The sequence below is a fragment of the Myotis nattereri genome (assembly GCF_964212035.1).
Source record: "Myotis nattereri genome assembly, chromosome: 9".
NCBI classification, from domain to species: Eukaryota; Metazoa; Chordata; class Mammalia; order Chiroptera; family Vespertilionidae; genus Myotis; species Myotis nattereri.
The window spans coordinates 30,623,337-30,649,843 of NC_138084.1; the positions used below are offsets into that span (position 1 = coordinate 30,623,337).

Consider the following 26,507-nt stretch of genomic DNA (forward strand, 5'->3'; position numbering starts at 1 on the left):
AAGGTATACAGCTTCTTAGAAACCTCGTAAGGTCCAGTATTGCCAATGAATGAAAACCCAGCATAAACCTGGCGTAAGAACAGGCTCACTTCAAAGGGGGTGTCAATGTCCCCATTGCCCACACTCTTCACACACATCGGCAGCAACTCACCAGTTAGATCAGCCACTCCCAGGAGGTAGTCAACAGGGGTGATTTTCAGTCTCCAAGTACCAAACTCTTTATCATGAGCATTGAGCATCGGAAGAGGGCTTCTATCCTCCAGTCTCAGATGAGTTGTCCCTCCTCTTGTTTTGAGATTAACTCTTCCAAATGACCTTGACCTCTCCTCCCACCTCTTCCAGGACCTTGTCTCATAAGGGGCATGCCCTTGGGCAAGTTATTTCATCTCTCTAAACCTCAGTTTCCTCATGGTCTTATTTTCTTTCCCATTGTCTTCTGTTGTAAATTCGGTTGTTTATTAATTTCATCCATACTGATAAGTGATCGTGTTTTAATAAACTGTTGAAAAGAGAGGGTCTCCACATATTCCTGAAGTCTGTGGTAAGTCCTGTGGTAATGGCTCTATGGAATTAATGCATCTCTTCTCCAGAGAGCTCCTGGGCCACCTGCAGTATCTTTTGTCTGACACCGTCTAATTTAATTTCTGACTCAGTCAATATTTCCTCCATATCAGGAGCACTTGTAATCCTATGGAGCAGAAAAATTATCCTTTACTTTCTACGGTTACATCCCGACTAAGTTTCACAAGACATCGTCATGTCTTGCATCAAGTTCCTGCTGAAATGATTTTAAGGCCACCATCACAGGTGACGATGCATTAACATCCTACCCTTCTCTCCTCTGGCTGTGGGAAAAATTGTCATGCTTCCTTTTCCTGAACTCTCCCAATCCTTCTTTGTTGCTCATGTCATCACAGCCTACAGTGAGTTGTGTAGAGACAGAGGGTCTTGGACCTGGTGTAGTGCATAAATCGGGGCGGCGGGGGGGTGGGGGGGGGAGCCTGCCAGGGCCCTTTGACAAGTCAAAGGAGCTGAGCTGGAAGCTGCTTCCGGCTTGTGCATTGCCTTCTTGAGTCCAGGTGATTTTGACAGTATTTTTACTAACGCTGGGGACACTGGAACAAAGGAAGGACTCAGGGTAGTAGAAGCAACAGGAGAGAGCCTAGGCGATGCTCTGCTTTGACTCTCTGGAAAGATTATAGGAAAGAAGTGAGCCAACATGGGACTGCTTAGCTCACTGGAGAGTCAGAGAAAAGGGGCCTTGGATACAGGATCAGGGGGTGAGCCTGGAAGGAGCTGCTGCTGCCTGCTGCTCCCCTGGTTGCAAGTCTCTGTGGGGACCCACAGAGTTTAGGAGAAAGAAAGGCCCCGAGACTATGACTCTGAAAAGTTATTGCTTTGTAAACAATCCATTCTTTCAATATTGTCAAATTTGTCTTTTTGCCCCAAAAATTTATAACAAATATTACATATTGTTCTGATTTTACATTTAATATAATTAAAAAGGAACCTATACAAATGACCTTAGCAACAATATTTCAACAAATATTCCAACAAATATTGCACTGAAAGAATTTTCACAACACATAGTTGATAAACCAATTAAAATATAATGAACTTATATAAAGTCTCTGTGTCTTTCTGATTATCAATAAAATCCAATTATTTCTTTATAGTTTAAAAAACAGTCCAACTATCTAAATAAGCCAAGAAAAATTAGGTACACATAAGACTAATAAAATTTATTTCCAAAATTTAAAATTAACACAGCATTTTGGGCCACATATTTATAAAAGGTTAAATCTTTAATTCGACATTTAAATAGAAAAATTTTTTAAATGCCCCCCAAATAAAATCCTAACTTTAAAATAGGATGTATAAATCATCATTACTAAATGGTTTTTATAGCCATAATAAATATTGATAAATATAGATAAGTAGCACTGGTTTCCTTCATGAAAAGGAAAACCAATAATTTAAAAAAGGTATTTTTCATGTCTAAATTCCAGAAGACATGTTTTTCAGAAGACATGAAATAACTAATGGTTTTCCCTCCAGACCTATGTTACGCACAAGCTTACATATAAACATACATGTGTTCATTCAAAAAATGTGATATTTCAATTAAAGTCCCTGTTAACTGGTACATAGACAGATACTTTGAAAGTCACAAGGCCTTATTATGACCGTCATGTATGCTGATGGATGCTGGACTAACAGCTTCAGAGAAAGAAACACCTTCACGGAAAAGGGGCTCCTTTGTCCACCTTGGCTACAATATTTCAGCCTCCAGTATTTCAGCTTCCATTCTGAGGCCCTGAAACTGGGTAGAGAGGGGCAGATAGAAACATCCAGAAGTCACCAGAGCCATCACAAAAGAATGAAACAGTCCCTCTGGGCATTGACTGGCTCCTAAAGGTTGTCCTGAAAGCAAAATTCTTAGCCTCTATTTTATCTTTTATAGGAATGTTTTGGAAATTAATGCTGTTTTAATAAAGCCACATCTACATCTTAATTAGTAATACAACAGACTCTGTGTATGCCTTTTCACTCTCTTCAATATTCATAGTATAGTTCATTGAGATTCAAGGTTGATCGATGTTTCTCTGTCATCGATGTTTCTAACTCTCCATCCTTCTCCCTTCCTCTCTGAAAAAAATCAATAAAATATATTTAAAAAGTAAATAAATAAAATAAAACAAAATAATAAAAATTAAGTGAATAAAAAATCTGATGAACAGAATAAACTGGTGAATATAATAGAATCGGGGGCATAGAGAGGGAGTGGACTGACAGTTCTCAGGGGGAAAGGGGTGTGGGGGTGTGGGAAGGGACTGGACAAAAATCGTACACCTATGGATGAGGACAGTGCGGGGGTGTGGGGGCGGAGGAAAGAAGGGGAGCTACGGGGGGGGGGCAGAAAAGAGGAACAACTGTAATAATCTGAACAATAAAGATTTTTTTTAAAAAATTAGCCTGCTATCAAACATTTAATTAACTCACCACTAGTGCCTTGGCAGGGCCAGACCAAACAGTTTCTGGGCCGTATATAACCCCCAGGCCAGACATTCCCCACCCCTGGATTAGAGTATTGGTGGTGGGGGGGAGGTTGATAATGTTATTTGATTATATAAGATAAATTCTTTTTTGCAAGAAATACATATTTGAGTATTAAGGCTAAAGCAGTATCATGTGCAACTTACTCTCAAAAATAATTATATGTTATATAGAGATACACATACACACAGATTTAAAATAGAGGAAAAAAGAGAGTTAGAGAAGTAAATGTAAAATAAGAAATCTTGGCAGTTTTGAAATCCTGGGCCATCCCCCTCACCAACCTCTGCAAAGGCAGCTTCCGGATCAGAAGCCCTGTAGATTTCTGGTATCTGATGGATTTCTCCAAGTGCGATGGTCCAGGGCCTGTAGCGATGGGGCTTCTTCACCCCACGGGTATAGGGAGCGCTTTTCCTGGCAGCTTAGTGGCCAGCTGTGTGCGTGCGCTTTCCCAACCGTGCTTTGCAAGCAATCTGCTTGGTTCGGGCCATTTTCTTTCACTCCACGCAGAAGTTTTAGGCCGCTTCTTAATCCGTCGTCCTGCTCCTGCTGCCCAAGGAGACCCGCTCTCCAGGAGCTAAGGGCACGGATCGCCCCAACGAATAACGAAACCAATTGTTTCTTCCTAAAGCATTTTTAATGAGATGTATTAGCTATTGCACAGATTCTGCCTTGGAGTCCCCCACCCCATCCCAGAAAAAATGAGGGCAATTTAATATCTAGAACCACTGTAAGCCACATATCTACACTGGCCTCTTAGACTTCTTTACCTTGAGTTATTTTATTTGCAGTTTGGACCAGGTGTTAGGGATAAATATGTTTGGAAAGCTGTCTTAGTTGGGAAACACCAATGAGAGCTAGAGATTCCGATTTAATGGTGAAATCTGGTTGAAAGCTAACCCTTTAAGCTGTTAACAAAATGTGAGCACCTCGGGGAAGGAATTCCCCTCTCTGAGCTGTGGTTCTATGTGTGAGGACAACAATGCAGCCCATACACAGTTCTGAGGCCTGGTTCACAGTGAGACCTGTATGTCAGGAAGAGGCACAGGGGCCTTACAGTGCATCTCCCCAGAGTCCCAAGCTACCACATAGGGGTCTAATGAGACAGTTCTTCCCTGACACAACATCAGAAAAAGCCATACACCACACACACACCACACTCAGATTCCCCCCAGCACTGATCCTGAGAACTCTCAAATATCATCCACTGGCAAAGATCCCGGAACTCCCAGAGTCAATTCCAAAACACAGGGCTAAACTTGGCTTTGGCATCCCCCTTACCTTATCCAACATACAATCAGTCCCATTAAAATGCCTGCTCCAATAAAGCCAACAGCAATCCAAGTATCAGTAGTCCCCCAGGTAATTCCCATCTCAGATCCTGCAGAAAGAGGAGACAAACGTTAAAAGGAAACCTACGTGCAGGGGCCAAAGTGACCACACAACCACCGCTAAGATATCTGTGGTCCTGTGTCATTTCCCTACCACAGATATAACCACCAATCATCTGCCACACTTCTTGTCATTCCTATCACATACACCTCCACACACCAAATAGTGTGTTTAGCAACTGACAGAAATACATGGCAATATGGAACACCACCTACCACATATCTATGCCGTGCACATGTTCAAAGCTTCCACGCTACATCATCTTACATCACTATACACTGCTGTATATCGAATATCTGTGTCCCCCCTAAAATTCATATGTTGAAATCCTAATACCCAATGGGATGGTATTAGGAGGTGGGGCTTTTGGGATATCATTAGGTCATGAGGGAGGAGCCCTCGTAAATAATTAGTGCCCTTATATAAGAGGCCCTAGAGAGATTCCCTTATCCCTCCACCATGTGAGGATACAAGAAAGCTGTGATCCAGAAGAAAGCCCTCACCCAGCAGTATTTATAATATTTATTTATTATAGCGGCCACAGGTCACCAACACAAATCTCTTATATTATACTAGAGGCCCAGTGCACAAAAATTTGTGCACTTGGGCGGCGGGGCGGGGGTCCCTCAGCCCAGACTGTGCCCTCTTGCAGTCTGGGAGGCCTCTGGGGATAATCACCTGATGGCTAAGGCCTGTTCCCCTGGGGATTGGGCGTAAGCTGGCAGTCAGATATCCCTCTGGCAGCCTGGGAGCCCTCGGGGGATGCCCACCTGCCAGCAGGGAGCAGGCCTAAGCTGCAGTCGGACATCCTTAGCGCTGCTGAGGAGGCAGGAGAGGCTCCCACCACCACCGCTGTACTGGCAGCAGTCAGGTTGGCTTGTAACTGAGCAGAGCTCCCCTTGTGGGAGCCCACTGACCACCAGGGGGCAACTCCTGCATTGAGCGTCTGCCCCCTGGTGGCGAGTGTGTGTCATAGTGCCCAGTCATTCCCAGTCCTTCTGCTGTTGCATATTACCCTTTCATTATATAGGGTAGAGGCCTGGTGCATGGGTGGGGGCCGGCTGGTTAGTCCTGAAGGGTGTCCCGGATCAGGGTGGGGGTGCCGCGGGGATTGCCTGGCCAGCCTGAGTGAGGGGCTGAGGGCCATTTTCAGACTGGCCACAGCCCCTTCAGGGTGGGGAGTCCTGCTGGGGTGCCTGGCCAGTCTGGGTGAAGGGCAGATGGCTGTTTGCAGGCTGACCAAGGTCCCCAGTGGGGACCATCACCCCATGAGTGTATGGCTAGCCTGGGTGAGAGTCTAATGGCTGTTTGCAGGCTGGCCACAGCCCCGTCAGGTTATGGGTCCTCCCCTGGGGTGACTGGCCAACCTGGGTGACGGGCTGATGGTAATTTGCACACTGGCCACAGCCCCTTCAGGGTGAAGGGTCCTGCTGGCGTGCCTGGCCATCTGGGTGAGGGCTGATGGCTGTTTGCAGGCTGGCCACAGCTCCTTCAGGGTGGTGGTCCCCCCTGGGGTGCCTGGCCAGCCTGGGTGAGCGGCTGATGGCTGTTTGCAGGCTGGCCACGGCCCCAGCCACCCAAGCTCCCAGTGGAGGCTGGCTGGGAGCAGGTATCTGGGGTTTATTTATCTTCTATAATTAAAACTTTGTTGGCTTCAGCGGAGGCCAGATCCAGCCAGGGCAGGCAGGAAGCTTGGCTTCCTCCATTGCAGGGGCAACCAAGCCTCCGTGGCTGCCGGATGCCATTTTGTTTGGGTTAATTTCCACTTAGTCACTCTGTTTGGAAGGTGGATTGGCGTGGGGCATAGCAAAGGTACGGTCGCTTTGCATGTTTATATTATGTTATATTATATTTATTATATTATATTATATTATATTATATTATATTATATTAAGCATATTTCAATTCCAAATTTCTCACGTCCCACACATATTCTACACACGCCACACTCATACAAATCCTTGGCCTTTGCTTTCAAAAAAAACTCCTCTCTCCCTCCAGGACCACTCCAGGACCCATCTGGCAAAATCAATCAGCCACTGCCTCCCTAACCCCTCTCAGCTCTAGGCAAATGCATTTGACCTGCAAGATCATCCCCACCCAGGACCAGAGCCATGACCATGGAAACTAAGATATGAGCTCAATTAACCCAACCCACCAGTGTGTGTGTGTGTGTGTGGGGGGGGGGGGGTTTGCTATGTAGTGAGCTATATTGTCATAAGCTCAGGATCTAGTGTGCCTGGGGAAAGGCCTTGCCATGTGCAGGACTCCCTACAATGGACTCCCCAGCTTGAGCACAGAACTATTGATTCGACTTCTACCAGCCAACAGTTTGCAGTGGCCCTGGAGCCTGGCCAGAAGAGTTGCTGGTAGGGTTGGGTCTCTGGCCCCTGATAGACCCTTATCCTCAGGGGGCATGGACAGGATCCTATCCCCGTTCTCCTAGTAGCTGACAAGCTTCCCATTCCAGGTCATACAGACCATCCAGCTCCTTAAGCTGCCATAAGTTACCAGCAACGCTGAGGACGCTTGTCACCCCTCTCCACCTATTAGGCCATCCACCCTGGCCTAGGGACCTACTCTGGACTGCTGACTCGGGCTGAAGTAGGACAAACTGAGATTTCTGTCTTCGCCACTGGCTCCCATTTTGGCCTAGATTAACTGGGAACCTGAGTATTACGTTATACCCCCTCAAGGTGAAGAGTAAGGTACACGTTTAGAGGATGCTTACCTATCTCCTGGGTCCATACAGGCCAGGTTATGTTAATGTCCTTTGGGTAAAACCCACTTGCCTTATACAAAATATATTTGTGCCACCATCTTTCACTGTGGCTTGTTCTCAAAACACGGTGCAGTCTGGGGGAGCAGCCAGGGAAGAGAAGTCATGATTTCAGGGTAGGTTGGGACTAGCTTATTATCAGTTCAAAGCCTGACCCATAGCAAGCCTTCAGGAAGGGTGAATGAGGCGAATGAGATTGTGCTTAGCCTAAGTAATATGGGGATGCTGATCCCAGTGCCAGGGTGACGCTGATAGACCATGATCCCGACTCTCACAGCCATTGTGCAAAGCAGAGTTTCTTATGCCACTTGGTGTCATAGACACCTTTGAGAATCGAAGGAAAGCTTTGGAACACAGTTGTGGTAGAAACTGCTGTCCATTCTTCAATGACTCATCCAAGTTAAAGCTACTTCTCCCAACCTCCACTTCAGCTGGTGAACTCAGGGTCTACTAGTTCAGATAGAATCAGAGGTAGCGAGAGCAACCTCAAGGAAGTACCCTTAAGGAACAAGGGTATCTTAAAGAAAAGTACTATGGCCTTCTCTCCCTCTCCCCTTCATCCTTCCTGGAGAACACCTGGAAGACCATGTCATGGTTCAAGATGGAGAGGCCATTTCCAAACACAAGGTGAAAGCTACATGTTCAGGATGCCAAAGTGGCAAGATAAAAGGACTCTGGGTCCCACATGATCAAAGAACAGCCCTACCTGCCCAGGGTTGGCTCTATTTTTGGGAAAGAAAAATAAACTACCTTTTTAAAAGCCCCTGTTGCTCTGGCCAGTGTGGCTCAGTTGGGTGAGTGTCATTCCATGACCAAGAGGGGGCCGAATTGATTCTCAGTCAGGACACATGCCAATGTTGCAGGTTCAATCTCCAGTAAGGAGTGTGCAGGAGGCAGCCAGTCAATGTTTCCCAAACATCAATGATTCTCTCCCTCTCCATCTCCCTTCCTCTGTCTCTAACATCAAGAGAAACATATTTTTAAATTAATTAATTTAATTAAAAATAATAAAAGCCCTTGCTGACTTCTGGTTTCCTCTCTGGCATGTAAGGAACTAGAAGTCATCACTCCTATCCTGAACTGAACAAACTGCAAATCAACAACTTCTCTTAGATCCATCAGAGAACTGAGGTGACAGGGCAAACCACAACCCTGAAAGCTAGAGAGACAGGTAGATTTGAGAGAACCACAGCCAAAATCATATTACCATAAGCAGAAGGTGCTGGAGTTATAACTGACAAATGGCTAAAAGGCTGAAGGTGGATTAGCTGGAGGCCAGTCTTAGGAGGTTTTTCTGGGTTTTACCTCCAGGAATTCTCTCTTCCCACTCTCCCCCTCCCCCTTAGGTTCCTGCAGTTGCAAGAAAAATTCCCTCCTGTTTGGGGGAGAGGGGAGAGGAAAAGTAACCATTTAAAAATATACCCAATGCATTCTCCATAACAAAGAATGCTCTCAAAAGAGAAGACTTTGCCAGCTGACCTGGGAGAATGGTGATTAGCTCTTCAGCCCTCTATACCCTTCCTTTCTCACCCAGGAACACTTCTGAAGGTCATAGCCTAGGGGCTCAGGCCACTCAGAGAATGAGATTTAATTCAGATGATAGACTGCTTCCCCTCCACACCATTTTACCACCACATCAACGGGGCTCTGTATAATGATAATAGATTACAACTGAGAGAGCTGCAAGACTCAAAATCTACATGAATAGTTCATAGGGGAACTGAAAGAAAACAGGGAAGTAGGAAACAAGACGCTAGAGGAAAGCTGAAATCTCTGACACCTACAGCATGGTATTAACATTAAACAGCCCAGTTCCTAGCCAAATTAACATAGACTCCCACCCTAGATATCTGTTTACCTCAGTTCCTATTTCCTGATACATAATATCTGGCTTTCAACAAAAAATTACAAGGCGTGCTGAATAGTGCAAAACAATAAAAGCATCAGAACCAGACTCAGGTATGACACAGATTTTAGAATAATCAGGTAGAAAATGCAAAATAACTATGATTAAAATGTTAAGAGCACTAACGAAAAAAGCAGACAACATGCAAGCACTGATGGATAATGTGAGCACAGAGAGGGACATTCTCTAAGAAAGAATCAAAAGGGAATGCTAGCCAAACCGGTTTGGCTCAGTGGATAGAGTGTTGGCCTGTGGACTGGGGGGTCCTGGGTTTGATTCTGGGCAAGGGCATGTACCTTGGTTGGGAGTATATCCCTGGTGGGAGGTGTGCAGGGGGTGGCTGGTCGATGTTTCTCTCTCATCGATGTTTCTGGTTCTCTGTCCCTCTCCCTTCCTCTCTGTAAAAAATCAATAAAAACATATTTTTTTAAAAAAGTAAATACTAGAAACCAAAAACACTATAAAAGAAGTGAGAAATGTCTTTGACAGGATCATCAATAGACTTAACACTGCCAAGGAGGGAATCAGCTGGCTTAAATATGTCCATATAAACTTCCCAAACTAAAATGCAAAGAGCAAAAAGAATTTGGGGGGGTGGGGGAGAGGAAGGAACCAGAAGGGAAAGAAATATCCAAAAACTGGACAGTTGCAAAAGTTGTAATGTACATGTAATAGAAATACAAAAAGAAGTAAAGAGAGGAAGAAGAAGAAATCATTTAAAATATAATAGCTGAGAATTTTCCAAAATTAATGACAGACACCAAAGCATAGACATAGGAAGCTTAGAGAACACCAAGTAGGAAAACACCTTATCATATTGAAAATGCAGAAATATATATATGTATATATAATACATAAATATATATTACTAGAGGCCCGATGCACAAAATTCGTGCAAGAGTAGGCCTTTCTTCCCCAGGCTGCCAGCACTGGCTTCCCTTCCGCCGCTGGCAGGGACCTGGGACCCGGGCTTCCCTTGTAGCCCCAGCTTTGTCCAGAAGGTCATCCTGAAGGATGTCTGTTCTAATTAGCATATTACGCTTTTATTATTATAGATATGTGTGTGTATAACTTACTCATAGAGGAACAAGGATAAGAATGACATTGGACTTCTTAAATGCAAGAGAGAAAAGAGGGACATGAAATATTTTAAGTGTTCAAAGAAAATAACCCACTTACTTAGAATCCTATATTCAGAAAAATTTTCATTCAAAAGTGAAGTATAAATACTTTCTCAAACAAAACTGAGGGAATATGTCACCAATAGACCTGCCTTGCAAAATATTAAAAAGTCTTCAAAGAGAAGGAAAAGGATATGGGTCAGAAACTAGAATCAGAGAAGACATAAATGAAGGCAAATTAAAACCTTTTCTTATGCTTTGACTTGCAAGATCATCCCCACCCAGGACCAGAGCCATGACCATGGAAACTAAGATATGAGCTCAATTAACCCACGCCACCAGCAGGGGGGGTTCTGTAGTGAGCTGTATTATGTTAAGCTCAGGATCTAGTGTGCCTGGGGAAAGGCCTTGGCATGTGCAGGACTCCCTACAATGGACTTCCCAGCTTGAGCACAGAACTATTGACTTGACTTCTACCACCCAACGGTTTGCAGTGGCCCTGGAGCCTGGCCAGAAGAGTTGCTGGTAGGGTTGGGTCTCTGGCCCCTGATAGACCCTTATCCTCAGGGGGCATGGACAGGATCCTATCCCCGTTCTCCTAGTAGCTGACAAGCTTCCCATTCCAGGTCATACAGACCATCCAGCTCCTTGAGCTGCCATAAGTTACCAGCAACCCTGAGGACGCTTGTCACCACTCTCTAGCTATTAGGCGATCCACCCTGGCTTAGGGACCTAGCCTGGACTGCTGACTCTGGGGCTGAAGTAGGCCAAACCAAGCTTTCTCTCCTTCCCCATTGGCCCCCATCTTGGCCTAGATTAACTGGGAACCTGAGTGTTACGTTATACCCCCGAAAGGTGAAGAGTAAGGTTAACGTTTAGAGGATGCTTACCTGTCCCAGACAGGGTGAAGTTCAACATCCTGGAGGTGGGCAAGGATACGTGACTTATCACACATTGGTAGGTGGTCACATTGTGCTCCAGAGAGTGGTTCAGCCTCAAACGGCTGGTGATGTTAAATGTGCCGTCCTCATTCTTGATGGCTGGACCATTGGTGATTCCTTCAGAAATCTCCTGGCCCTGGGGATTCTCCTGGGTACATATACGCCAGGTTATGTTAATGTCCTTTGGGTAGAACCCACTTGCCTTACACAAAATATATTGGTCGCCATCATATTTCGCCGTGGCTTGTTCTTGAAACAAGGTGCACTTTGGGGAAGCTGGCAAGGAAGAGAAGTCATGATTTGAGGGTAGGTTGGGACTAGCTTATTATCAGTTCAAAGCCTGACCCATAGCAAGCCTTCAGGAAGGGTAAGTGAGGCAAATGAGATTCTGCTTAGCCTAACTAATCTGGGTATGCTGAACCCAGTGCCAGGGTGACGCTGATAGACCATGACCCCGACTCTCAGATCCATTATGTAAAGCAGAGTTTCTAATGCCACTTGGTGTCACAGACACCTTTCTTTGAGAATCAAAGGAAAGCTCTGGATGACTGTTGTGGTAGAAACTGCTGTCCATTCTCCAAGAACACATCCAAGTTAAAGCCACATCTCCCAACCTCCACTTCAGCTGGGGTAGCCATGTGAACTCAGGGCCTACTAGTTCAGATAGAATCAGAGGTAGTGAGAGCAACCTCAAGGAAGTACCCTTAAAAGAACAAGGGTATCTTAAAGAAAAGTACTATGGCCTTCTCTCCCTCTCCCCTTCATCCTTCCTGGAGAACACCTGGAAGACCATGTCATGGTTCAAGATGGAGAAGCCATTTCCAAACACAAGGTGAAAGCTACATGTTCAGGATGCCAAAGTGGCAAGATAAAAGGACTCTGGGTCCCACATGATCAAAGAACAGCCCTACCTGCCCAGGGTTGGCTCCATTTTTGGGACATAAAAATAAACTACCTTTTTAAGAGCCCTTGCTGCTCTGGCCAGTGTGCCTCAGTTGGGTGAGTGTCATTCCATGACCAAGAGATGGCCGAGTTGATTCTCAGTCAAGACACATGCCCTGGTTCCAAGCTCCATCTCCAGTAGGGGGCATGCAGGAGGCAGCCATTCAATGTTTCCCAAACATCAATGATTCTCTCCCTCTCCATCTCCCTTCCTCTGTCTCTAACATCAAGAGAAACATATTTTTAAATTAATTAATTTAATTAAAAATAATAAAAGCCCTTGCTGACTTCTAGTTTCCTCTCTGGCATGTAAGGAACTAGAAGTCATCACTCCTATCCTGAACTGAACAAACTGCAAATCAACAACTTCTCTTAGATCCATCAGAGAACTGAGGTGACAGGGCAAACCACAACCCTGAAAGCTAGAGAGACAGGCAGATTGAGAGAACCAAAGCCCAAATCATATTACCATAAGCAGAAGGTGCTGGAGTTATAACTGACAAATGGCTAAAAGGCTGAAGGTGGATTAGCTGGAGGCCAGTCTTAGGAGGTTTTTCTGGGTTTTACCTCCAGGAATTCTCTCTTCCCACTCTCCCCCTCCCCCTTAGGTTCCTGCAGTTGCAAGAAAAATTCCCTCCTGTTTGGGGGAGAGGGGAGAGGAAAAGTAACCATTTAAAAATATACCCAATGCATTCTCCATAACAAAGAATGCTCTCAAAAGAGAAGACTTTGCCAGCTGACCTGGGAGAATGGTGATTAGCTCTTCAGCCCTCTATACCCTTCCTTTCTCACCCAGGAACACTTCTGAAGGTCATAGCCTAGGGGCTCAGGCCACTCAGAGAATGAGATTTAATTCAGATGATAGACTGCTTCCCCTCCACACCATTTTACCACCACATCAACGGGGCTCTGTATAATGATAATAGATTACAACTGAGAGAGCTGCAAGACTCAAAATCTACATGAATAGTTCATAGGGGAACTGAAAGAAAACAGGGAAGTAGGAAACAAGACGCTAGAGGAAAGCTGAAATCTCTGACACCTACAGCATGGTATTAACATTAAACAGCCCAGTTCCTAGCCAAATTAACATAGACTCCCACCCTAGATATCTGTTTACCTCAGTTCCTATTTCCTGATACATAATATCTGGCTTTCAACAAAAAATTACAAGGCGTGCTGAATAGTGCAAAACAATAAAAGCATCAGAACCAGACTCAGGTATGACACAGATTTTAGAATAATCAGGTAGAAAATGCAAAATAACTATGATTAAAATGTTAAGAGCACTAACGAAAAAAGCAGACAACATGCAAGCACTGATGGATAATGTGAGCACAGAGAGGGACATTCTCTAAGAAAGAATCAAAAGGGAATGCTAGCCAAACCGGTTTGGCTCAGTGGATAGAGTGTTGGCCTGTGGACTGGGGGGTCCTGGGTTTGATTCTGGGCAAGGGCATGTACCTTGGTTGGGAGTATATCCCTGGTGGGAGGTGTGCAGGGGGTGGCTGGTCGATGTTTCTCTCTCATCGATGTTTCTGGTTCTCTGTCCCTCTCCCTTCCTCTCTGTAAAAAATCAATAAAAACATATTTTTTTAAAAAAGTAAATACTAGAAACCAAAAACACTATAAAAGAAGTGAGAAATGTCTTTGACAGGATCATCAATAGACTTAACACTGCCAAGGAGGGAATCAGCTGGCTTAAATATGTCCATATAAACTTCCCAAACTAAAATGCAAAGAGCAAAAAGAATTTGGGGGGGTGGGGGAGAGGAAGGAACCAGAAGGGAAAGAAATATCCAAAAACTGGACAGTTGCAAAAGTTGTAATGTACATGTAATAGAAATACAAAAAGAAGTAAAGAGAGGAAGAAGAAGAAATCATTTAAAATATAATAGCTGAGAATTTTCCAAAATTAATGACAGACACCAAAGCATAGACATAGGAAGCTTAGAGAACACCAAGTAGGAAAACACCTTATCATATTGAAAATGCAGAAATATATATATGTATATATAATACATAAATATATATTACTAGAGGCCCGATGCACAAAATTCGTGCAAGAGTAGGCCTTTCTTCCCCAGGCTGCCAGCACTGGCTTCCCTTCCGCCGCTGGCAGGGACCTGGGACCCGGGCTTCCCTTGTAGCCCCAGCTTTGTCCAGAAGGTCATCCTGAAGGATGTCTGTTCTAATTAGCATATTACGCTTTTATTATTATAGATATGTGTGTGTATAACTTACTCATAGAGGAACAAGGATAAGAATGACATTGGACTTCTTAAATGCAAGAGAGAAAAGAGGGACATGAAATATTTTAAGTGTTCAAAGAAAATAACCCACTTACTTAGAATCCTATATTCAGAAAAATTTTCATTCAAAAGTGAAGTATAAATACTTTCTCAAACAAAACTGAGGGAATATGTCACCAATAGACCTGCCTTGCAAAATATTAAAAAGTCTTCAAAGAGAAGGAAAAGGATATGGGTCAGAAACTAGAATCAGAGAAGACATAAATGAAGGCAAATTAAAACCTTTTCTTATGCTTTGACTTGCAAGATCATCCCCACCCAGGACCAGAGCCATGACCATGGAAACTAAGATATGAGCTCAATTAACCCACGCCACTAGCAGGGGGGGTTCTGTAGTGAGCTGTATTATGTTAAGCTCAGGATCTAGTGTGCCTGGGGAAAGGCCTTGGCATGTGCAGGACTCCCTACAATGGACTTCCCAGCTTGAGCACAGAACTATTGACTTGACTTCTACCACCCAACGGTTTGCAGTGGCCCTGGAGCCTGGCCAGAAGAGTTGCTGGTAGGGTTGGGTCTCTGGCCCCTGATAGACCCTTATCCTCAGGGGGCATGGACAGGATCCTATCCCCGTTCTCCTAGTAGCTGACAAGCTTCCCATTCCAGGTCATACAGACCATCCAGCTCCTTGAGCTGCCATAAGTTACCAGCAACCCTGAGGACGCTTGTCACCACTCTCTAGCTATTAGGCGATCCACCCTGGCTTAGGGACCTAGCCTGGACTGCTGACTCTGGGGCTGAAGTAGGCCAAACCAAGCTTTCTCTCCTTCCCCATTGGCCCCCATCTTGGCCTAGATTAACTGGGAACCTGAGTGTTACGTTATACCCCCGAAAGGTGAAGAGTAAGGTTAACGTTTAGAGGATGCTTACCTGTCCCAGACAGGGTGAAGTTCAACGTCCTGGAGGTGGGCAAGGATACGTGACTTATCACACATTGGTAGGTGGTCACATTGTGCTCCAGAGAGTGGTTCAGCCTCAAATGGCTGGTGATGTTAAATGTGCCGTCCTCATTCTTGATGGCTGGACCATTGGTGATTCCTTCAGAAATCTCCTGGCCCTGGGGATTCTCCTGGGTACATATACGCCAGGTTATGTTAATGTCCTTTGGGTAGAACCCACTTGCCTTACACAAAATATATTGGTCGCCATCATATTTCGCCGTGGCTTGTTCTTGAAACAAGGTGCACTTTGGGGAAGCTGGCAAGGAAGAGAAGTCATGATTTGAGGGTAGGTTGGGACTAGCTTATTATCAGTTCAAAGCCTGACCCATAGCAAGCCTTCAGGAAGGGTAAGTGAGGCAAATGAGATTCTGCTTAGCCTAACTAATCTGGGTATGCTGAACCCAGTGCCAGGGTGACGCTGATAGACCATGACCCCGACTCTCAGATCCATTATGTAAAGCAGAGTTTCTAATGCCACTTGGTGTCACAGACACCTTTCTTTGAGAATCAAAGGAAAGCTCTGGATGACTGTTGTGGTAGAAACTGCTGTCCATTCTCCAAGAACACATCCAAGTTAAAGCCACATCTCCCAACCTCCACTTCAGCTGGGGTAGCCATGTGAACTCAGGGCCTACTAGTTCAGATAGAATCAGAGGTAGTGAGAGCAACCTCAAGGAAGTACCCTTAAAAGAACAAGGGTATCTTAAAGAAAAGTACTATGGCCTTCTCTCCCTCTCCCCTTCATCCTTCCTGGAGAACACCTGGAAGACCATGTCATGGTTCAAGATGGAGAAGCCATTTCCAAACACAAGGTGAAAGCTACATGTTCAGGATGCCAAAGTGGCAAGATAAAAGGACTCTGGGTCCCACATGATCAAAGAACAGCCCTACCTGCCCAGGGTTGGCTCCATTTTTGGGACATAAAAATAAACTACCTTTTTAAGAGCCCTTGCTGCTCTGGCCAGTGTGCCTCAGTTGGGTGAGTGTCATTCCATGACCAAGAGATGGCCGAGTTGATTCTCAGTCAAGACACATGCCCTGGTTCCAAGCTCCATCTCCAGTAGGGGGCATGCAGGAGGCAGCCATTCAATGTTTCCCAAACATCAATGATTCTCTCCCTCTCCATCTCCCTTCCTCTGTCTCTAACATCAAGAGAAACATATTTTTAAATTAATTAATTTAATTAAAAATAATAAAAGCCCTTGCTGACTTCTAGTTTCCTCTCTGGCATGTAAGGAACTAGAAGTCATCACTCCTATCCTGAACTGAACAAACTGCAAATCAACAACTTCTCTTAGATCCATCAGAGAACTGAGGTGACAGGGCAAACCACAACCCTGAAAGCTAGAGAGACAGGCAGATTGAGAGAACCAAAGCCCAAATCATATTACCATAAGCAGAAGGTGCTGGAGTTATAACTGACAAATGGCTAAAAGGCTGAAGGTGGATTAGCTGGAGGCCAGTCTTAGGAGGTTTTTCTGGGTTTTACCTCCAGGTATCCTCTCTTCCCACTCTCCCCCTCCCCCTTAGGTTCCTGCAGTTGCAAGAAAAATTCCCTCCTGTTTGGAGGAGAGGGGAGAGGAAAAGTAACCATTTAAAAATATACCCAATGCCGAAACCGGTTTGGCTCAGTGGATAGAGCGTCAGCCTGCAGACTGAAAGGTCCCAGGTTCGATTCTGGTCAAGGGCATGTACCTTGGTTGCGGGCACATCCCCAGTAGGAGATGTGCAGGAAGCAGCTGATCGATGTTTCTCTCTCTCATTGATGTTTCTAACTCTCTATCTCTCTCCCTTCCTCTCTGTAAAAAATCAATAAAATATATTTTTTAAATAAAATAAATAAATAAATAAAAATAAAAATATACCCAATGCATTCTCCATAACAAAGAATGCTCTCAAAAGAGAAGACTTTGCCAGCTGACCTGGGAGAATGGTGATTAGCTCTTCAGCCCTCTATAACCTTCCTTTCTCACACAGGAACACTGCTGAAGGTCATAGCCTAGGGGCTCAGGCCACTCAGAGAATGAGATTTAATTCAGATGATAGACTGCTTCCCCTCCACACCATTTTACCACCACATCAACGGGGCTCCCATATAATGATAGTAGATTACAACTGAGAGAGCTGCAAGACTCAAAATCTACATGAATAGTTCATAGGGGAACTGAAAGAAAACAGGGAAGTAGGAAACAAGACGCTAGAGGAAAACTGAAATCTCTGACACCTACAGCATGGTATTAACATTAAACAGCCCAGTTCCTAGCCAAATTAACATAGACTCTCACCCTAAAAGCCTGTTTACCTCAGTTCCTATTTCCTGATACATAATATCTGGCTTTCAACAAAAAATTACAAGGCATACTGAATAGTGCAAAAAAAACAAAAGCATCAGAACCAGACTCAGGTATGACACAGATTTTGGAATAATCAGGTAGAAAATGCAAAATAACTATGATTAAAATGTTAAGAGCACTAATGAAAAAAGCAGACAACATGCAAGCACTGATGGATAATGTGAGCAGAGAGATGGACATTCTCTAAGAAAGAATCAAAAGGGAATGCTAGAAACCAAAAACACTATAAAGGAAATGAGGAATGTCTTTGACAGGATCATCAATAGACTTAACACTGCCAAGGAGGGAATCAGCTAGCTTAAATATGTCCATATAAACTTCCCAAACTAAAATGCAAAGAGCAAAAAGAATATGGGGGGGTGGGAGGAGGAAGGAACCAGAAGGGAAAGAAATATCCAAAAATTGGACAGTTGCAAAAGTTGTAATGTACATGTAATAGGAATACAAAAAGAAGTAAAGAGAAGGAAGCAGAAGAAATCGTTTAAAATATAATAGCTGAGAATTTTCCAAAATTAATGACAGACACCAAAGCATAGACATAGGACGCTTAGAGAACACCAAGTAGGAAAACACCTTATCATATTGAAAATGCAGAAATATATATATGTATATATAATACATAAATATATATTATATATGTGTGTATAACTTACTCATAGAGGAACAAGAATAAGAATGACATTGGACTTCTTAAATGCAAGAGAGAAGAGAGGGACATGAAATATTTTAAGAGTCGAAAGACAATAACCCACTTACTTGGAATCCTATATTCAGAAAAATTATCATTGAAAAGTGAAGTATAAATACTTTCTCAAACAAAACTGAGGGAATATGTCACCAATAGACCTGCTTGCAAAATATTAGAAAGTCTTCAGAGAGAAGGAAAAGGATATGGGTCAGAAACTAGAATCAGAGAAGACATAAATGAAGGTAAATTAAAATCTTTCCTTATGCTTAATTGATCTAATACATAATTGTTGATTTAAAATAATAGCAACAATGCATTGGTGATTCTAACATATGGATAAGTGAATGACAGAATGTTATAAGAGATGGGAAGTGAGGGAGAAACCAAGATGGCGGCATAAGTAAACACCAGAAATTGCTGTGTCCCACAACAAATTCAAAAATACAACTAAAAGACAAAATGGACAGCATCCAGAACCACAGGAAGGCTGGCTGAGTGGAAATTCTACAACTAGAAAGAAAGAGAAAAGCACACTGAGACTCAGAGGAGGTGCGGAAGTGCAGAGGTACGGAGGCGCACGCGGCAAGGGCTGGCAACTGAGGACCCGGTTGTCTTTTTGAATTGGGAGAGAGTCACAAGCACCCGACTGCTCTGAACTCCAGTTCTGGGTGACTCTCTGGGGACCTAGATTCATACGGGGAGAAACTGACTGTCTGGCAGCGGGCAGAACTCGGAACTCGAGGGCAGCTTTCTCTCAAAGGTGCTTGCAGTGATTACCTGGACACTGAGACGCAGGGCCCCTTAGGGCAGGGCTGAGGATCAGCCATAACTGCTGGCTGCGCTCTGTTCATTCCCTTAGACCCCGCCCCACCCAAGCTGTGGCAGAGGCTTTTGCATATGAATGCCCTGGCCCTTTGCAATCTGAAAATTACCTAACAAATGGAAGCTGGCCCAGACAGACCCAGAACTTCCAAGAGAAGGCCCAAGGCCCCACAGCAGCTTGCATTGCTTCACAGCTGGGCCTCATCTGGGCACCTCCAAACCCCAAAAAAGGAAGGGGAATCTGCAGATCTCTTCGTAGCTCCTGCTGGGTAGCCTCAGGCAGAGGCTAAATTAGCACCTCTTTAGATCCAAGAGCCAGTGTACCCTGTGGTCAGAGTGGGACCATCTAATTACAACTCCTCTGATCCATAAGGGACACACTCAGGGGGCAGACTCAGTGAGCACCAAAGCCCCACTGAAGCAAGTCTTGCCTCATAAGGGTGTCTTAAGCACAGAAGTTCTCTCACCGTAGACACAGCTGATTCTCACAGCCAATTGGCCTGGAGGTCAATTCCTTCCAGTGATACCTACAACAATCAAGGTTTAACTACAACAAGACTGTGCAAAGCCCACAAAGGGGTGCACCAAGAGTGTCCACCTCAGGTAATTGGGGAGGCTGAGCCACTGGGCCCTATAAGACACCTAGCACACAAAACCACTCTACCAACACAGGGAAGCATAAAAAATGCAGAGACAAAGAAACAGGTCACAAATGACAGAAATAGAGGACAGCAAACTACTGGGTATAGAGTTCAAAACCACACTTTTAAGTTTTTTCAAGAACGTTCTAGAAACCGCCGATAAATTTAGTGGGACCCTGGAGGATATGAAAAAAGACCAACTAGAAATTAAGCATACACTGACTGAAATAAAGAATAATATACAGAGATCCAACAGCAGAAAAGAGGATCCAAGAATCAAGTCAAAGATATGAAATACGAAGAAGCAAAAAATACCCAACCAGAAAAGAAAAAAGAATCCAAAAATACGAAGATAGTGTAAGGGGTCTCTGGGATAGCTTCAAGCATACCAACATCCGAATTATAGGGGTGCCAGAAGAAGAGCAAGAGCAAGATATTGAAAACCTATTTGAAGAAATAATGACAGAAAACTTCCCCCACCTGGTCAAAGAAATAGACTTACAAGTCCAGGAAGCACAGAGAATCCCATACAAAAGGAATTCAAAGAGGACCACACCAAGACACATCATAATTAAAATGCCAAGAGCAAAAGACAAAGAGAGAATCCTAAAAGCAGCAAGAGAAAGAAAATCAGTTACCTACAAGGGAATACCCATACGACTGTCAGCTGATTTCTCAACAGAAACTTTAGAGGCCAGAAGGGAGTGGCAAGAAATATTCAAAGTGATGAATGCCAAGAACCTACAACCAAGATTACTTTATCCAGCAAAGCTATCATTCAGAATTGAAGGTCAGATAAAGAGCTTCACAGATAAGGAAAAGCTAAAGGAGTTCATCACCACCAAACCAGTATTATATGAAATGCTGAAAGGTATCCTTTAAGAAGAGGAAGAAGAAGAAAAAGGTAAAGATACAATTTATGAACAACAAATACACATCTATCAACAAGTGAATCTAAAAATCAAGTGAATAAATAATCTGATGAACAAAATAAACTGGTGATTATAATAGAATCAGGGGCATAGAAAGGGAATGGATTGACTATTCTTGGGGGGTGGGGGGGTAATGGGTGTGGGGATGCGGGAAGAGACTGGACAAAAATCATGCACCTATGGATGAGGACCGTGGGGGTAGGGGGGTGAGGGCGGAGGTTGAGGTGGGAACTGGTTGGAGGGGAGCTATGGGGGGGAAAAAAGAGGAACAACTGTAATAATCTGAACAATAAAGATTTAATTAAAAAAAGAGATGGGAAGGGAGAACTGGAAATATTCTGCTATAAAATATCTGTACCACTGATAACAATGATGCAGTACAGTGTTCTTTCAACTTAGGTTAGTTGTGAAAGTACATTGCAATCACTAAAAAAATTTTAAAGAAGTATAACTGAGCCGGGCTGGTGTGCTAAATGGCTAGAGCACTGGTCCATGCACCTAAAGGTCACAGGTCCTCTTTCCAGCCAATGAATGGCAGGTACCTTGGTTACAGGTTTAGCCACTGGCCCCAGTCTGGGTGCATGGGAGAGGCAACCAATCAATGTCTTCCTCACATCCATGTCTCTCTCTGCCTCTCTCTCCCACCTTCCCCTCTCCATCCCTTCCACTCTCAAAAATCAAAACAAACCAAAAAAAAAAATCAATGGGAAAAAATATCCTCAGGAGAATATTAGCAACAACAATAACAAAAAGTAAAGGGATTTATATACCATACTAACGCTAATCTAAAGAAAACTGGAATAACTATGAATTTCAAAGTAGCCTTTAGAACAAGAAAAATTATCAGGGATACTAGGTCAAAACTAAGGCTACCTGAATAAACTACGGACATTAATTAATAAAAATGTATCAATATTGGTTTATTAATTTTAAACAATATACCATACTAATGCAAGAGGTTAATAATAGAGAAAGCAGTATGTGCACAGGCAGGAGTCATAAAGAAACTACTATCTTGCAATATTTTCTGTAAATCTAAAACTGTTCTAAAAAATAAAGTCTATTACTTCTTAAAAAAAATTTTAGGCTTTCTGTCAGTTGCGGAGAAAATAATTACTAATATGCTTTCCCATCCCCCTAATTAATATGTACAAAACATTCAAAGTCTTAAGTACAATTTTGAAGGGCTCATAGACATTGCCCCCGTTATAGGCTGCATTGCGGCCCCACCCTCAAATTCATGTTGAAGCCCTAAGCCCATTCTCTTAGACTGTGACTGTATTTGGAGATAGGGTCTTTTTTTAAACTCGGACCCGTTGGTCCGCAGGCCCACGCTCTATCCACTGAGCCAAACCGGCTAGGGCTGGAGACAGGGCCTCTATAGAGGTACTATTGCATCTATTTAGAGAAAAGGACATTGAGGTTCAGCCTGGTTAATAACTCGCTCTAAGTTGTCCAGACGTACACCCGTGTCTATCCAACTCCAAGGCCCATGCCCAAACTTCTCTACTTGGCCTGGCTACATCTTCACCCCCAGCCCCATCACCATGGGAACCACAGGACACTGCCTCAGGCACTCACCCAAAACCTTTAGAAAGACTGTTCCCTGGGCCTTCTCGGGGGTGACCACCACCTCACATCGGTACTCTCCTTCGTCCCTCGGCTGGGCTCTAGTCAGGTGCAGTGAGGCGTCCCCCTTCCCTAGCTCCGCTAGAGATACGTTGGCTCCGGATCTGAATGCCTCTTGATGGTGGTTTCCATGCATTTCAAACACCATGCGCTCTGTTTCATGCGCCTCATGCTTGTGACACCAGGTAACACCCATACCCTTGATGTTCAGGGGTGTGGAACCAAGGACCTTGCAGGAGATGGTGACATTGTCATTCAGAAACACAGTCTGATTCTTCCCTTCCATCTCCACTATCAAATCTGTGGAAAGAAGAAAATTCAGTTATGGGAGAACCTTGAAAAAAAACTTAGGCCTTGTACTCTGACACTTTACCATGTAATTAAAAAGAAATTCTTTGCCCTAGCCGGCCCCAGTAGGGGGCGTGCAGCAGGCAGCCGATCAATGAGTCTCTCGTCATTAATAATTCTCTCTCTCCCTTTGTCTCTAAAATCAATAAAAAAAAAATATCTTTTTAAAAAGAGCTTACTATGTAGCAGGCACTCTGCCTGACCCTTTATAAAAAACAAAACACAAAAACAAATTCCTTTGGGGGGGCGGGGGGGGGGTATCTCAGGTACAGAGGCCCTTAGTTCATGGCCCCTCCTTAATCCGCATAAGATCCTCCAACTTTGTTCTTCCTTTTCAATATTGTTTTGATTATTCTGGTGTCTTGCAATTTCTTACAAATTTTCAAATCCATTTAATTGATTCCTACAATTCCACAAAGGAAAGCTTAGAGTTGGGGACTGTTAAGGTACAGGTGGCCGAGGACGTCAGGCGGGCCCCCCGAACGACCAGGAGGAGTCTGCCTAGCGAAAGGACCAGGAGGAGTCTGCCTAGCGAAATCCCCCCCACCCCCACCCCACCCCCACCCCCACCCCCACCCCACCCCCCGCCACCTTACCTGCGGTGGACACCCAGCACCACAGAACCAGGAGCGGCCACAGAAAGCCACGCGGGAAGCCTGCCACCGACACCGACACCGCGACAGCCATGCCTGCCGGGGACCAGCGCGCCCGGCCCGGGTCCGCCTGCAGCCGGCGCCGAGTTTCCGCTAGAAAGAGGAGTCCTGGGTCGGAAAGCGCAGTCCGCAAAACCGCCTCTTAGGGCCGTCACTTGCTTGGTAGTAGATGGCCTCTCTGCGCCTTCTAACCCCCCTGCCCCTTCTTCAGCCCGATTTACCCTAAGACGACTGGGCGTGACACTGCTCGGGCAGCCTCTGTTCTCAACCCCGGAAGCGCCAGGTCCCCACGGAGCGATCCCCTACCCCGCCCCCCCAACACCCCCTCTCCCCAGACGCGGGGTCTCAGCCTCGGAAGCGCCAGGTCCCCACGGAGCGATCCCCTCCCCCACCCCCACCCCCAACCGCCCCCCCAGACGCGGGGTCTCAGCCTCGGAAGCGCCAGCGTCATCACGGAGCGATCCCCTCCCCCGCCCCCCCCACCTCCCCCCCAGACGCGGGGTTTCAGCCTCGGAAGCGCCCTCGTCCCCACGAAGCTATCTCCTCCCCCCCCGCGCCCCAAGACGAGGGGTTTCAGCCTCGGAAGCGCCCGCGTCCCTAAGGAGCGATCCCCTCCCCCGCCCCCCCAACACCCCCTCTCCCCAGACGCGGGGTCTCAGCCTCGGAAGCGCCAGGTCCCCACGGAGCGATCCCCTCCCCCACCCCCACCCCAGACGCGGGGTCTCAGCCTCGGAAGCGCCAGGTCCCCACAGAGCGATCCCCTCCCCAACCCCTCCCAACCTCCCCCCCAGACGCGGGGTCTCAGCCTCGGAAGCGCCCGCGTCCCCGCAGAGCAATCCCCCACACACACCTGCAGCCTCGGGGTCTCAGCCCTGGAAGCGCTGGCGTCCCCGCGAGCGATCCTGCTCCACTTGCAGCCTCAAGCAGTCAGCCTCGAATTTCCCGCGGCGCCGCTATTCCAGAACCTTCATTGAGTGCTGGAGGCGGGAGGGGCGGGGCGGCAGCGGCAGCCTCCAGTCAGGAGGCTCCCAGCGAGCGTCAGGGAGGGAGGGGCGAGCCGCCTGACGGTGAGACAGCGGCTGCCGCTGCCGCTGCCGCTGCCGCTGCCGCTGCCGCTGCCGCTGCCGCTGCCGCTGCCGCTGCCGCTGCCGCTGCCGCTGCCGCTGCCGCTGCCGCTGCCGCTGCCGCTGCCGCTGCCGCTGCCGCTGCCGCTGCCGCTGCCGCCCCGCCCCTCCCGCCTCCAATCACGCGGATAAGGGTGCGGGAGAGGATCTGGGTGATGCCCAGCAAACCTCTCCAATGGGCAGGGACTTGTGACCGGTAGCCCTGCCTGCCGTGAAGTTAGGGACGGTAAATAGATTTTGTCTAAAATACAAACCGCAAAGGAAATGTCTGAGCTCAAGTTTCACATCGCACATAACTTAAACTAAGTTCTGCAGGCAAACTGCAATGTAACTAGAGAGTTCCCCGTGGTCCGGTGGCGGGCGCTCCCTTCCCTGGTTCCTCAGCACCCTCGCCGGCTGGAGCCCACCCAGAAAGGCCTTTTCCCCTACAGTTTTCACCAAGGCAGGCAGGTTTTGTAGACATGAGAAGTGCCCTAGCCAGTTTAGCTCAGTGTATAGCATGCAGGAGGCAGCCAATCACTGATTCCCTCTCATCATTGATGTTTCTAGCTATGCCTTCCTTTAAAAAATATATATATTTTTTAAAAAAGAAGTGCCTACGCACAAGTCCTGAAGAGCAGGACCAGCATGAAGGCAATCACAAACAAATGCGGGAAAGGAGCAAAACCAGAAACACCACCCATCCCAACATAGATCAACATCTTTTTCTTCAGATGACTGTGTTTCCCTCTTCTTCTTCTGAAAGCCAGACAGATTCAAGTACTGACGATTCTACCAACGGAAAAGTTAAGAGAAAGAGAGGACAGAAAAGGAATAAAAGGAGAAAAGAAAGGACACAAGATGAAACATCAAGAAAAAGAAAGATGGAAAAAAGGAGGAAACAACCACATGATATCACCTTTCCAAGGTCTCATGAACTTCCTGTTGAAGGAGTTTATTTTATGACACTTTTAGTTTGGGTTTACATTTTTACTGGTTTGTCAAGACAACAGCAGTTACAGTGTCCAATATGTTAAAGAAAAAATCTATCTATCAATAGATAGATATAGATATAGATATAGATAGATATAGATATAGATATAGATATAGATATAGATATAGATATACAAACAGTGGGGCCTTGACTTATGAGTGTCCCGACTAACGAGTTTTTTGAGATACCAGCTGTCTCTCAGTGGATTTTTTGCTTTGAGTTGACAGAGTAATTTGAGTTAACGAGCTCCTTAACGATATTGGTCTCCGAAGGAATTAAACTCCTAAGTCAAGGCCCCACTGTACATAAAGCCAGCGATGGGAATGACCTGTAGCTATGATGCCCACTGCCACTAGCAAATCAGCCCATAGAGGGTGGGGCTGGCCCGCCAACCTACTGCAGCCCCTTCTTCCCCTCCACACACAAACACCAGCTCTGCTCCCATCCTTCCCCACACACACCAATGGGGGTGCAGCTGGCCGGTCAACCTCTCAGGGCCCCTCCCCCGCCACTGACCCCCATGGGTCCCGACACCCCATTCAGGGGCAGGCCTGACCCTCCCCATGGCCGGCCCCAACCCCAATTGGCCTCCCCTCACTCCAATCTCAGGCAGAGCCCCTCCCTCCCTCCCCCCATGGCCTGACCCTGATGGCGCCAATCAGGGCGGGTGGCCAGCCAACCTACCACTGTCTCCTCCTCCCAAAAGGCTCAGCCCCATCCACCCAGATTGTGGAGGGGCCACAGGAACCCACCAGTGCACGAATTTGTGCACTGAGCCTCTAGTACAGGGGTGGGCAAACTTTTTGACTCGAGGGCCACAATGGGTTCTTAAACTGGACCGGAGGGCCGGAACAAAAGCATGGATAGAGTGTTTGTGTGAACTAATATAAATTCAAAGTAAACATCATTACATAAAAGGGTACGGTCTTTTTTTTTTTTAGTTTTATTCATTTCA

At 45.7% G+C, this 26,507-nt stretch overlaps 1 protein-coding gene across 1 annotated transcript; it reads right to left on the reverse strand.

The window, feature by feature from the left end:
- Positions 1-10,429: 10,429 nt before the first annotated feature.
- Positions 10,430-25,262, reverse strand: LOC308525404 (natural cytotoxicity triggering receptor 3 ligand 1-like; the record flags this gene model as incomplete). The annotated part of the gene is made up of 6 exons (XM_081100236.1): positions 10,430-10,461; positions 11,146-11,472; positions 15,318-15,644; positions 22,407-22,754; positions 23,399-23,548; positions 25,184-25,262. 6 exons carry the CDS (start codon positions 25,260-25,262, stop codon positions 10,430-10,432), a joined length of 1,263 nt encoding a protein of 420 aa, XP_080956362.1.
- Positions 25,263-26,507: the final 1,245 nt, after the last annotated feature.